The sequence below is a fragment of the Sinocyclocheilus anshuiensis genome, unplaced genomic scaffold, assembly GCF_001515605.1.
Source record: "Sinocyclocheilus anshuiensis isolate Anshui unplaced genomic scaffold, SAMN03320099.WGS_v1.1 scaffold1931, whole genome shotgun sequence".
In the NCBI taxonomy this organism is placed as follows: domain Eukaryota; kingdom Metazoa; phylum Chordata; class Actinopteri; order Cypriniformes; family Cyprinidae; genus Sinocyclocheilus; species Sinocyclocheilus anshuiensis.
The window spans coordinates 16754-28772 of NW_015548329.1; the positions used below are offsets into that span (position 1 = coordinate 16754).

A 12019-nucleotide genomic window follows, 5' to 3' on the forward strand; every position below is an offset into this window, starting at 1 on the left:
AAATTGTTTACCATTAGTGCAATAACATGATAACATCAAATGAGAGGAAGAAAACATGTCATACTCTGTTTTACTGAGAGATCAAATATTTATTTACAAAATATTAGGTTTCCCAGATCTTACAGGTTGTTTATGCTAGTAAGACTCAAATTCAAGGCACTTAAAGGGTTTTTTAATTATTTGTAGATAAAAATTATTCAATGTCTTGATCAATTTTTCTTTCTTTGATTAAATGGTTTGTTTATAATAACAGAAATGCTTAAACACCTCCTATTTTTACATACAGTAAATTGTTAATGGAAGCAACAAGAGATACAGCATAATAAGACTCAGCATAATATAGTCATTCGAACAGTCTAAGTCAGGGGTGCCCAACCCTGCTCCTGGCGATCGACTGTCCTGGAAAGTTTAGCTCCAACTCTAATCAAAGACACCTGCCTTTCATTTTTAAGTGATCCTGAAGACCCTAATTAGTTGCTTCAGGTGTGTTTGATTAGGGTTGGAGCTGAACTTTGCAGGACAGTCGATCGCCAGGAGCAGGGTTGGGCACTCCTGGTCTAAGTCATTCTGACTACATATAGACATCCAATGCCTTGACCTCTCCAAAGCAAACTGCATAAAGCTACCCAGCAGACTAATTTAAGATCAACCAACAAGAACATTCAGAGAAGTGATTTCATTGGCTGAATTGAGACATGTAAAAAGTGTTAGCATTTTTCAATAAAAACCGCAAACTGAAAATTACAGTACAGACTCTAAAACAGTCCTCCTGTTTTCAAAACAGGAACAAGTTATGCGTCTTGGGTTTTATTAAGCTCCAACAGTGCAAGGCCAAACTTTTGATGCAGTACACTCAAATTCTGATTACAGTACTAACTGTATGCGGTACAGTGCAAGTGTTACACTACATGTCAAATATAATGCAGTGATTTATGAGGACACAGAAAATATCCATCATTCCTATCTAAATGACCTTGTTCAGGTGCTCTTGTTCCATTAAAAAAATGTTAATTCATTCTATAGGACGAAAATCTGTCTGTTTTGAAGTTTGGGGCATTGCCAATTTTCAGTAAAGATTTATGACAGAAAAATTAACCCAAACATCTTACAATTGTATAATTTCCTCAATGAAATGGTGTGTTTGGGTAATGCAACAGTTGTAAGAACACATTCTTGTTTGACCTTATACAAATAACATAATTGTAGGCAAAAGCACAAAGACAGTGACCCATCAAATACAAAATAGAGACACTTGAAGATCTAAAAGTATTCCATAATTACAAGTAACATCTTATGTAATCTAATATAAGTCTTAAATATACTTCATAATTCAATAGATAGAACTTTCACCCATTACCTTCGCTGGATCAATGCCAGTATATGACTATTTCAAGGGTCCCTTCATTATGAACAATATTGCAAGTACTTTTACAGTTGTGGCATTTTATCCGGCTTTAGAGAACCATAAAGACAGCTGAAGTGGCCACTAGATTGACCTTTCAGAAGGAGAGAAGTATGAAAATAGACAGCAATGTGTCTATAGACTTTTTAAAATCCTCCACTTCAAGGTTTCGAAGCTGTCATTATGGAAGCTACTCATTATAAGGTGGTGTGATACCATGAGATATGAAGGTACATGAGCAAAATGTGCAAATAAAAGGTATGTGTGTGTATGATGTGTGTGAATTCCTGGAGTTATGAATTGTGTTGGTGTGTGGACATGGTTGCATATATCTGTATGTGTATGTGTGAGCGTTTGTAACTGATAGAAATCTTATGGTGGTCTCACAGTGGGAGGTTTGGGTGCAGGTGCACTGGTCGGGATCACACCAGTAGCAAGGAATATGACAATCAGTACAATGATGAGGACTATCACAACAATAACCACAATCAGCTTCACGTTCTTCCACCAGTAGGCACGAGCAACCTTCTGAGAGGTGTGCTTGAAGTTCTGGGCCTAAGAAGCAGGAAAAAAGACCAGTACAATGTCAACTAGTGTGGGACTCACTATGGCTGCATACATTACCCTATCAGTTAAAGGTTTGGGGAAAGTAACATTCAGCAAGTTAAATTGATCACAACATACAGTAAAGTATAATGTTACAAAATATTTAGAATAAATGCTGTTCTTTTGAACTTTCTATTCATTATAAATGGAAGCGCAACTATTTTTAACAATGATAAGTATCCTAATGTTTCTCGAGCACCAAATCAGCATATTAGAATGATTTCTGAAGGATCATGTGACACTGAAGACTGGAGTAATGAATGCTGAAAATTCAGCTTTGCCATTAAATAATTATTTACTTTATAAAATATATATTACAATAGAAAACATTTATTTTATCAAATAAATGCAGCTTTTGTGAACACAAGAGTTTTACAAAAACAGTGTGCTGGGATTACAGCTGTAATATGTAATATTTTTGTACTGAAAGACACACCCCAGCTTGCAGGTCTTCAGATTTGCCCATCAGATCATCCAGTCTTTCTCCACGGGCCAGGATCCGATCTACATTCTGGGTCATAATATCCTTGACCCCATCCACTTGAGACTGCAGAGATTTAACTGGATCCACCTCCTGTGAAGACTCTCCTTCTCTTGGCTCCTGCATTGAGAGGAATTAAAAATCTAAATGGCTCCAAGCATACATAGTTATGAAAATCTGGAAAGTTTGTAAAAAGTTCTGTTGTGCAAAAGCCCATAAACATAAGTTATAAAGTGCATACAATTACTTGCCCTGTTATATCCATCCAAATACCAAAGTTCAAAATTGTTTTGATAATTATTTATCTAGGGAATTCAGAGATTTGTAATACACTGGTTTTGTTGAGGTTGATCAATAAAACTAAGACTAGTTCTCAAATATGTAATGAACGATTTTATTGACAGCAGTGGTTCTTGAGGCAAAGTTGTTCGGTATGAGGAGATCTAAAATATGATATAAATAATGTGTGTATGTGTGAAACACTGCATAATATACACTCATTTACATACACATAAAAAAGTGTGCATTAACATCAAAACCTCGTCTTTGTATGATTTTTACATGCATATGAATATACGGAGAGCTAAATTTAATCATTCTGATATAAGAAAATTAATGATTTATGCTATTAAAAACATTCAGTAATTACTGTTATACAGTGCTGTCCATTTCTATATTCAATAAAATAATCGATCTCAATTAAAAGAACTACGATACATTCTATGAAAAACAGTGCTCAGTAATGCCTTTAGATGTGAGATCACACCAATGATATTGACAACAGCGATGCAACAAGACAGCTTTACCACATTCACACATCGAAACACCAATAAAGTACTGTAACAATAACCATCTTTTGCATTGTTCATTTTGACATTTGGGTACTCAGGACAGTAAATTGTGTTTTTTTTTAGCCACGTTAAACACCATTAAGTTCTCTCGCACAGCTGAAACTTCATAAACAAAAGGTGTTACCAAGAAACCAAAAGCAATGCTGTGTCACTACCTGCCCTACCCATAGACTGTATAAAAACAGGTCTTACCCTTTCTATTCAAGTCACTGGCTGGTGACCTTAAAGTCCCTCTAATACCAGCATCCCAATGTTTTCAAGAACAAACATCACAATTTTAAACGTCCAGTCGAACGTTATTTTAACCACAGTCTCACATAAAAAAACAGAAATGATGTCTTGTATTGTGGTACTTTTTAAATTATTAAAAAACAAAAATGTTTGACTGTTGATCAACTTCATTTGAAGCAACCCGGCATGCGGATCTCACACTTATGGCTCAATTCAACTGTCAAAGGGGACGTGTGATCAGCAAATTTATAAACTGTAGTTACAACATGTTTAAATTAAGTAACCATTTAAAATTAATTAACCATTAACTAACCAACAGTCGGTTGTGCCTTGTAAACCGGTTATGCTTCACAGCTCAAGGTAAATTCAATCCATCTGTGTAAACAAATCTGTACAAGAAAGTTGCAATGCAAACTGGACGAAGCTTAAGTATAAAAGTATCATCTAAACAGCATATCTGTTTTAGAAATCCTAACCAAATTAGCGACGTTAACACTCAACAGGAAAGCAGAAACTAAGTAGGCTATAACTTGAAAAACGAGCTTCGCCCTGTTTTGAGTAGCCTACGCCAACCCACATCAACCAGTAAAACTAAAATGTAAAAAAAATATCAACCTGCTCGAGCGTAAACTTTTCTACAACTAAAAAATAATATGATATACATGGACACAGATAGGAACTGGATTTACACAGCAGGTTAGTTAGTTTTAAATTCAATAAGCGATGCAACAATAATCACCTGCTGCTGACTATCGTTAATTTCGTAACTTACCGTACTATTTGGATCAGCCAACCCCATGATTTCAGTTTGGTGTTTTAATTTACTCCACGGGGGTGAAAAATGTTACGCTTTATCCTTTAAAGTTAAAATGTTTGTAACTGTTTCTTCGAATGACCAACAGATGTAAACCGCGTCAACACTTCCTGGTCTCTAATTCAGTCTTTTCCTCCAGCGAATGAGTTGGCTGCTTGGCTTTGGTCCACCTCTGTAGCGCCACTTCCCATAACATCCTCAAGAGGGCGCTGGATTGGTGACGCATAAACACCTGTAAGGTGAGAGCGCACTCTTATCAAGCCATCAACATTTCTGCACTGCAGGTATGACAAGATTGTTCTCGTAAGGCCAGTCACTGACTTTTCTAAAAATGCTAATGTGATTTTTTTTTTCAGTGTTCTTTGTCATGAAATTGTTTTCAAAGTAGTGGTCTTAACATTATTAGGGTAAAACGATTAGACTCCTATGAACGAAACTACTCTTTTCTTCCGCCAGTAATAATTGGCTCCACCTAAATGCCTCAAGCATTACATGTATTTATCTCGAGCACCATACAATTCCAAAATGACAACACCACACATAAAACAATACATATACAGATAAATAATTATACAATACTTTGATAACTTTTATTTTTCAAAATCACGTCTAACATACATCTAAAAGAAACCTCAAGTTATAAAATGAAGTTTTACAATTTAAATAAAACATTTTTAAAAAATGGACACTGACAACAGTAACTTAATATTTACTATTACTGAAGCACCTAAGCCAAGTTATTAAAACAGGCCAATCTTCAAAGCAATCATTATTCATGCTGCACCCTGCGTTTTTTTTTTTTCTTTTCCTGGTACATGCTTTTGACAACTTTCAGTTTCACTCAGAAAAACAATTCTGTGCTAGTTCCCTGTACAACTTTTTTAACATGATCCTGACATCATCCTTCTCTTGACTATACTGTTTTGGCCACAGATAGGTATTTTACATGACATGAAGAACATAAGAATCTGCATTTACATTTTGATACAAAAAGATTTTTGTATGAAAGTTCTGTATCAGTTTTCAGTGGCCTTGTTTAATGATGATATCGGTCATGCAGTCAATCTTGTGCAGCTCCAAGTTCTGTTGATGGAAAGAAGAGCTTTTAGATTTACAGCAATCAAATGTTGTGATAATTCAGGAGATCACAAATATGTAAAACATGTTTCCTCATGTAAGCTACAAAACATTCAATGCATAATAATGCAAGACACATAATTATAAACAATAGACAACATGCTAATATTAAATCAACACTGACATTTAAACAGACCTCCATCTACATTAGTTTTTGAAATCATATATAGCAGAAAGTACCCACTTTCTCATTAGCCAAGTGCAGAAGTGCCACAAAAGCCAAAGGAACTGAGAGATTGGTAGCCATGGTGGAGGGAAGCCTGGAAAAAAAAAAAGAGAAAAGAGAAATGTATGTACAGAACACGGAAGAAAAATGTAGATCCTTAGATAGTATTTCTTCCATGAGCAGGAACAGTGAAAAGATACATAGTGCCAAGTTTTGAAAAACTGTACCTTTGTACAAGATTCCTGACAGACTGGCTGAATGATTTTTCTCCAGGTACTTCCGTCGTGTCCTCACTGTCCACCTGCTAGATATGGTCATTTAAGTATGTTATTTAAAAATATATATATAAATCAACTAGTCACAAGAAATGTGCAATAATTAAGAAAAAAGGGTAACTTCTAAACTTAACTAAAAACACACTGAAAAATAAAAATAAAAGAGCTTTACTAAGCTCAGAAAGGTACAATTACAAACCTTTGCTGGTTTTTCAGGACTCTCTGTTAGGAGACCCCACATAGTGGTCTTCAGCTTCTTCATGTCCATCTTCTTGGCCATCTTGGCATAGTTTATCTCAATTGTGTTTACCTAGAGCAAATAACAAATACAATTAATTCATGCATTATCCACCCAAAACAACTGAAGTAAAAACTAATAATAACAACTGTGTAGTGTAGTGTAGTAGCCCAACATCTCTACTCTCATCTTACCTTGTGAGGCTCAGGCACGAGACAGTCCTCTCCGTATGTAGAGATGTCACCTGTGTCCAGAGAGAAAGGGGTCGGTTGGTCTGTTTGGGATTCATCGGATCCCCCAAAGCCTTCAGCATCCTCACTGTCCCCTTCCTGTTCACAGAAAACACTAACTGTTAAAGAGACCATCTTCATGACTACCTATGACATTTAACAGTACTGTGTGGTGTACCTGAAGACCAGGACAGAAGTTGGCGGTGTCATTGGCGTTGTTGTAATCATACTCTCCTATGTCCTCACCCAGCTCTCCCGATAATCTCTTCTTTCCTTCTGCACTGAGCTGGAGTAAGAAAATAATTATAGCTATATTTGAAAGATGAATAAAATGAACCAATCTGGCAGTCAATCTCCTGTGCAGCATTCTTCTAATGTTGTTTTAGATTTGCCACAACTGATATTCTGAAGTGTACACAGCAATGCAGACAGGAATATTAAACATTCATGAACTTACTGTGTTGGAGGGTTTGAGGCTGAGCTGTGACAGATTACTGGGTGGATATTGGAAGTCTGCTGGAAGCGTGGTTTTCTTATTGCTGCTGTTCAAAGCTGATTTACTAATAGTGGTAGCTGCCTGGAAATAACAAGCATATCATTGTCAGTTTGTCGCCAAGTAATCTGCTGCTTACTTTTAAAAGCTTTAACAGTTTTTGCTAGAGGGATTAAATAGTATTGTATGAATCGCTGTTATAAAGCTTTTGTCTATTAGGGAAGTCATGAAAATACATAATATGAGAATTAGCAAATGCAAACGTACTCTAGTTGTCCGAAAGTAATTATGAAAGTTGATATCTCCTTTAAAGTCAATTACGAGAGGATTCTTTGGTGCTCGCTTCCGAGGTTCTTTGTCTGGTTTGTGATCCTCTAGATAGGATAAATTAGAAATTGGGTCAAAAATGGCACAAAGAAAGCAAGAAATTAAGAAAGTGATAAAATCAACACTAGGATTTATACACTCATAGGCTAATCTATGACTTACGCCGATGTCCAGGTTTGAAGAGCCAGTAACCAGGCCCGACCCAGGTGGCCATGGTCCTGGGACTGAAGTACGAATACTCTCTGGGCTGATCAGACAACTGCTGACACATAGTGGCAATATCCACCTTGCCAATAGGAATAACGCCTCTGTTAATAGCACAAATACACCTCACAGTGAATAGACATGACATAAAACAGCACAGAGGAAATTCTGATGCAAATAAATGGGTTATTCTGAATAGTCAGAGATATAAAATACTACATGACAATGTAGCAGCTAAGGTCAGGTCAAGCTTAGGTTTGACAGTCTTCGGAATGATGTCTAAATAAGTGAAAATGTACAATATTGAGCCGCAACTATTCACTCATTGTGAACAGAGTGTGAAACCGTCTGTTTGCAATGCAAAAATTAGCAAACACTTTGGTGCAAAACACGTAAGTACTAACCCTTTCTGAGGGCTCTTTGAATAAGTTTCTCTGTGTTCCTTAAACTCCTCACAGTCTCCCTGTCTGCCCTCTTCCACTTCTACATCTGCATCAAAATTATCCCCAAAATCTGGACCCTCATCCGGCTCAATGTCTGCATTGACATCGAATGCATGCTCTCCCTGCTTCATCTTCTCAAGCAGCTGGTTGAGGTTTGTGGTCTATATTAACAATATGAAAGAGAGAATCACATCAATATAAAACACTTGATATCACACTTACACTACTTTAAGAATTTGAAAGTGAGAGTAAAGACAATTATAATGTTACAAAAGATTTCTAAAAAAAAAACGCTGTTCTTTTGAATTTCAAAGAATTCTGAAAGAAAAAAGCCTCAGTATCAAAAAATAAATAAATAAAAGATTCAAAAGGGTTTCACCTGCTCAGGAGTCCATCTAGTAAAGGAGAAATCCTTTAAGGATGGACAAATTGGCCTGTCCTCTAGTGTCTTTAGATGACCTGGAAGAATCAAAAAGGCACGATTCCATTCCCTCATGTTGTCAAACAACTCAGTGTGGTTGTAGCTCACAACACGTGCAGAAACATTTAGGCTATGAATACAGAATATTACTTAGTAAACCCAAAAGTAAACTGTCCCATGACTTTGAACAGAGTGTGATGTGCAAAGCTGATTTACCTATAAACGGTGAGGCAGGAACATGTTGATGGGGCACCTGCACAGGTGGCGGCTGTGACTTCAGCAAGGTCATATGTGAAGGAAAGCGCAGCTCACAGCGACTGTCTTCACTGAACAGCACGGAGAGGAACACTCCTGCTGTACTATTCTCATCGAAGGAAGCAGCCATGCGCTGGAACATGGGGTCAACCTGCACAAAGAATGTTTTAGGGATTCCTGTAGATTATGCCACCTTCAAAAATGCTTGGGGTCCTCACAACATAAAATAACTTAAGACATTAAAAGAAACACACCCAAGAAAGTTACATTTTTCAGTATATGTACAGTACAGGAATTCTCAACTACTTGATTGTTATCTACCTTCTTTTTAACACAAGAGTGGGAGCGGCCATTTGTAACCTGAATGTGCGAGGCATCCGCTTTTAGTTATTTTTAGCTGTACAAAACAGCAGGTTATGCTGCTCGATATTGCAAATTGGTATTTCTTATGTTATTTTAATGTACTCAAACACAATGGATTGTAGCGCAATTGTAGCTAATTACAAGTTTCAAACATTCACAGAAAACAGCTTACTTCCATGTTGCAAAATAAGAAGGATATCGTCAAAAAAAAGTAAGCTTTATTATCGCCAAGTAATACATTAAGTTTGGTATATATTAGCTGAATAGTTTGATATACAGTGGGTACGGAAAGTATTCAGCCCCCCCCCCCCTTCAATTTTTCACTCTTTTGAATACTTAGGACCATGTGATATTTCAGTTTTTCTTTTTTAATAAATCTGCAAAAATGTCAACGATTCTGTGTTTTTCTGTCAATATGGGGTGCTGTGTGTACATTAATGAGGAAAAAAAATTAACTTAAATGATTTTAGCAAATGGCTGCAATATAACAAAGAGTGAAAAATTGAAGGGGGTCTGAATACTTTCCGTACCCACTGTATATATTATATCCAACTTTATCCGCATACATGCAGTAAAACAATATATACACTATATAGAAAATCTAAACTACCTGATTTATTTAGCTGCAAAATGTAACTACATTATCACCAAGCTATTATATAAAGTTTGATACACACAAGTATGTCCAACTTTATTTGAATGCATACAGTATACTCACATTGGGCGATATTTACTATGCGGCACATCTCAACTATTTGATTGCTTGTAAACTATATTATCACCCAGCTCTAATGTGCCGAATGCAATTATGTGGTATATAAGATATCATAAACATTAATATCACAATTTTCTATAAAGCTGCTTTGAAACCATGTGTATTGTGAGAAGTGCCATACAAATAAATTTGACTTGTCTTATCATCAGTCATATTATTCACCTCACACTTCATCTCTGATTCAGAGAGATTGATGTTACTGAGGTTCTGCTCCACTGTCTTCTTCTGAGGTCTTTTCTTAATCCGTTTAGCAGCCACCTGCTCGCTCTGACCATCCTCAGCTACCTCAGCCTCCTCCTCACCATCTTGACCTAGAATGAGATGAGAATTTAGTAATACTGTGCAGGGTCCTAGGACAGAGTATGACACCATTCATCCACCAGGAAGACAATGATCACCTCTCTGACCTCTCCGACCTAAAGCAAAAAAAAAAAACTTGTGTTTTCTACGTTCTCGTAATATTCAAGCAAACACATGACATGAACAAATACTCACTCTCTTTTGGTTTGGTCTCAGATCCCAAGCCTCCCAGGACTCTGTAAGCATCAGCGTGGACCGCATCCACCCTCACTGCATAGATTTTTGTGCTGGCATCCAGGGTCCCCGCTGCCACCTAGGTAAACCCACAAATACAGCTGCGATACCGTTTCCAATAAAGCATGTAAACTGGTGCTCAATACAAATTCAATGAGTTTCTACCTTGAAGTTGAGCTCTGAGTCTTTCTGCTTGAGAATGTCTGCCATGTAATCAATGAGGTGTAGACCAAATGCATTCTTTGTCGTAATTTTCTGCAAAGGTAAGGCGACAAGTCATAGTCCTGCTGCATTTCAGATGCACACAAAACAGGAAAACACAGTAAAGTGCAGCGTACATAAATATCAACTCACATTTTCAGTGGAAAGCTTGATGCAGGTTGAATAATGCTCAGATATCTGTGCGGATGACAGCTTAGGGACAGCAGCAGGTGTGCCTGTAAAACTATGGTAAAGAAGAAAAAAACACAAGTTTGTACTCTGTCTTATTTTCATTTTGCAGCTGAACACCGGGATTTCAACCTACCTGTGGCTAACGGCCTCGTTAATGGAGGAGTCGGCCACTCCGTGAAGGTCGATGACCCTGGATCTGCGTCTTTGACGTCTCTCCTGTTCATCATCGTTTCCCTGGATATTGTCCAGCAGAGGTGTGCTGGTGGCTGACAGAGCGCCTTTGTGTCCTATTGCCGGGGAGGACCACTGTCGTGGCCGGGATGTAGTCGGGGTACTGAATGCGCTCATAACGAAACTATTAAACAATATTAGTTTGTTATATATCCATACAACACCACGGAGCGTTTTCATCAAGTGCAGTCTGCTAAATAGTAACGTTACATTTGGTCTACGTCAACACGGGTTAATCCGGAGACCTCGCCATGTAAACAACGTCTAGTAACATTTATTGAGCTGCTTCAGATGAGAACGAATAGCTAACAAACATATCCACAATAGGAAAGTTATATCAAATCATAAGTTTATAATCCTAGAGCTAATTTCCAAAATCGAAAGTCATACAAGCAAACACTTCAGTTTCAGGATTCAGTACAGCGTTTTATGAGCCCTTGTTAGCTAAGTTAGCGCTAAGCACGCTTCGGAAAACTAAACAAACTGAAATTATAAACTGGCTTTGAAAACGCACCCCAGAGGAAGTACAAACAATAAAAGTTAAAGTTACCTGCGATTATCTGACGATTTTAAGCAGTACTACTGATCCAAAGGTTCTCTGTTCCGTCTGTTGAGACACCATTTGAAAATTAGCGCCGAACGGTTACACGCGTCATCAGTGATGTCATACGTACAGGCGTAAAACAAAGTACAGTCTTTGCGTAAAAGTGAGATTGCACGCAAAATACTTAATACTTTCATTTTATTCCACAATAACGGTCAGTACAATACATATTTTATCTGATTACATACATTTGCTTATAGATTATATTTGTTTTATTTAATTAGTATGCGTTAAAAATGTAAACGTGAATTATAAACATATCTAAAGTAATGCCATTGAACAATGAACTTTATTTTATTTCTATAGATTTCAAGAAGGTAATATTGGAATTCAGTAGTAAATGCAATATGAGATAGCAGCATCCCACCAACTTCTGTATTGTAGTATTGTAGTATTGTATTGTTGACCGGTGTAAACTACAAAACTGATGGATTTCTCGTTGTTCGCTAGATGGCAGTAAAATCGCAGAAAATGTCTGAAAATTCGCGTTTCTGTCCATTATTCCTAGTATTTCAACCTAATGATTAGAGTGTCAAAAAAACATT

General features: G+C 37.0%; 2 protein-coding genes across 4 annotated transcripts; both read right to left on the reverse strand.

Annotated features, from left to right (window-relative positions):
- Positions 1–791: 791 nt before the first annotated feature.
- LOC107656490 (vesicle-associated membrane protein 8-like) lies at positions 792–4528 on the reverse strand. Its single transcript, XM_016444372.1, has 3 exons — positions 4344–4528; positions 2445–2609; positions 792–1957 (listed from the first exon to the last, which is right to left on the reverse strand). Exons 1-3 carry the CDS (start codon positions 4368–4370, stop codon positions 1775–1777), a joined length of 375 nt encoding a protein of 124 aa, XP_016299858.1. The 5' UTR covers positions 4371–4528; the 3' UTR covers positions 792–1774.
- A 646-nt stretch (positions 4529–5174) lies between these two features.
- Positions 5175–11552, reverse strand: LOC107656487 (condensin complex subunit 2-like). 3 transcript variants are annotated; one of them, XM_016444369.1, is made up of 19 exons: positions 11421–11552; positions 10773–10994; positions 10601–10691; positions 10412–10501; positions 10208–10325; positions 10111–10128; positions 9875–10023; positions 8536–8725; positions 8278–8357; positions 7860–8059; positions 7414–7559; positions 7192–7298; positions 6889–7008; positions 6610–6717; positions 6396–6530; positions 6163–6273; positions 5916–5989; positions 5707–5782; positions 5175–5468 (listed from the first exon to the last, which is right to left on the reverse strand). In XM_016444369.1, the coding sequence occupies exons 2-19, from the start codon at positions 10985–10987 to the stop codon at positions 5409–5411; spliced, it is 2088 nt and encodes a 695-aa protein (XP_016299855.1). In that variant the 5' UTR covers positions 10988–10994; positions 11421–11552; the 3' UTR covers positions 5175–5408. The 3 variants fall into 3 exon arrangements, with proteins under 3 accessions (XP_016299855.1, XP_016299854.1, XP_016299856.1); XM_016444368.1 differs by having other exon boundaries at positions 5916–5992; XM_016444370.1 differs by lacking the exon at positions 10111–10128 and having other exon boundaries at positions 5916–5992.
- Between the last annotated feature and the right edge of the window lie 467 nt (positions 11553–12019).

Excerpts from the sequence above, each read along its gene's own strand:
- LOC107656490 (XM_016444372.1), bottom strand. The coding sequence starts at position 4,370 with ATGGGGTTGGCTGATCCAAATAGTACG. Across the intron at positions 2,610-4,343 it reads TGGCTGATCCAAATAGTACG|GAGCCAAGAGAAGGAGAGTC; the intron begins GTAAGTTACGAA and ends CTCTCAATGCAG. Across the intron at positions 1,958-2,444 it reads CTGAAGACCTGCAAGCTGGG|GCCCAGAACTTCAAGCACAC; the intron begins GTGTGTCTTTCA and ends CCTGCTTCTTAG.
- LOC107656487 (XM_016444368.1), bottom strand. The coding sequence starts at position 10,987 with ATGAGCGCATTCAGTACCCCGACTACATCCCGGCCACGACAGTGGTCC. Across the intron at positions 10,326-10,411 it reads ACTCAGAGCTCAACTTCAAG|GTGGCAGCGGGGACCCTGGA; the intron begins GTAGAAACTCAT and ends GGGTTTACCTAG. Across the intron at positions 6,531-6,609 it reads ACTTCTGTCCTGGTCTTCAG|GAAGGGGACAGTGAGGATGC; the intron begins GTACACCACACA and ends TTCTGTGAACAG.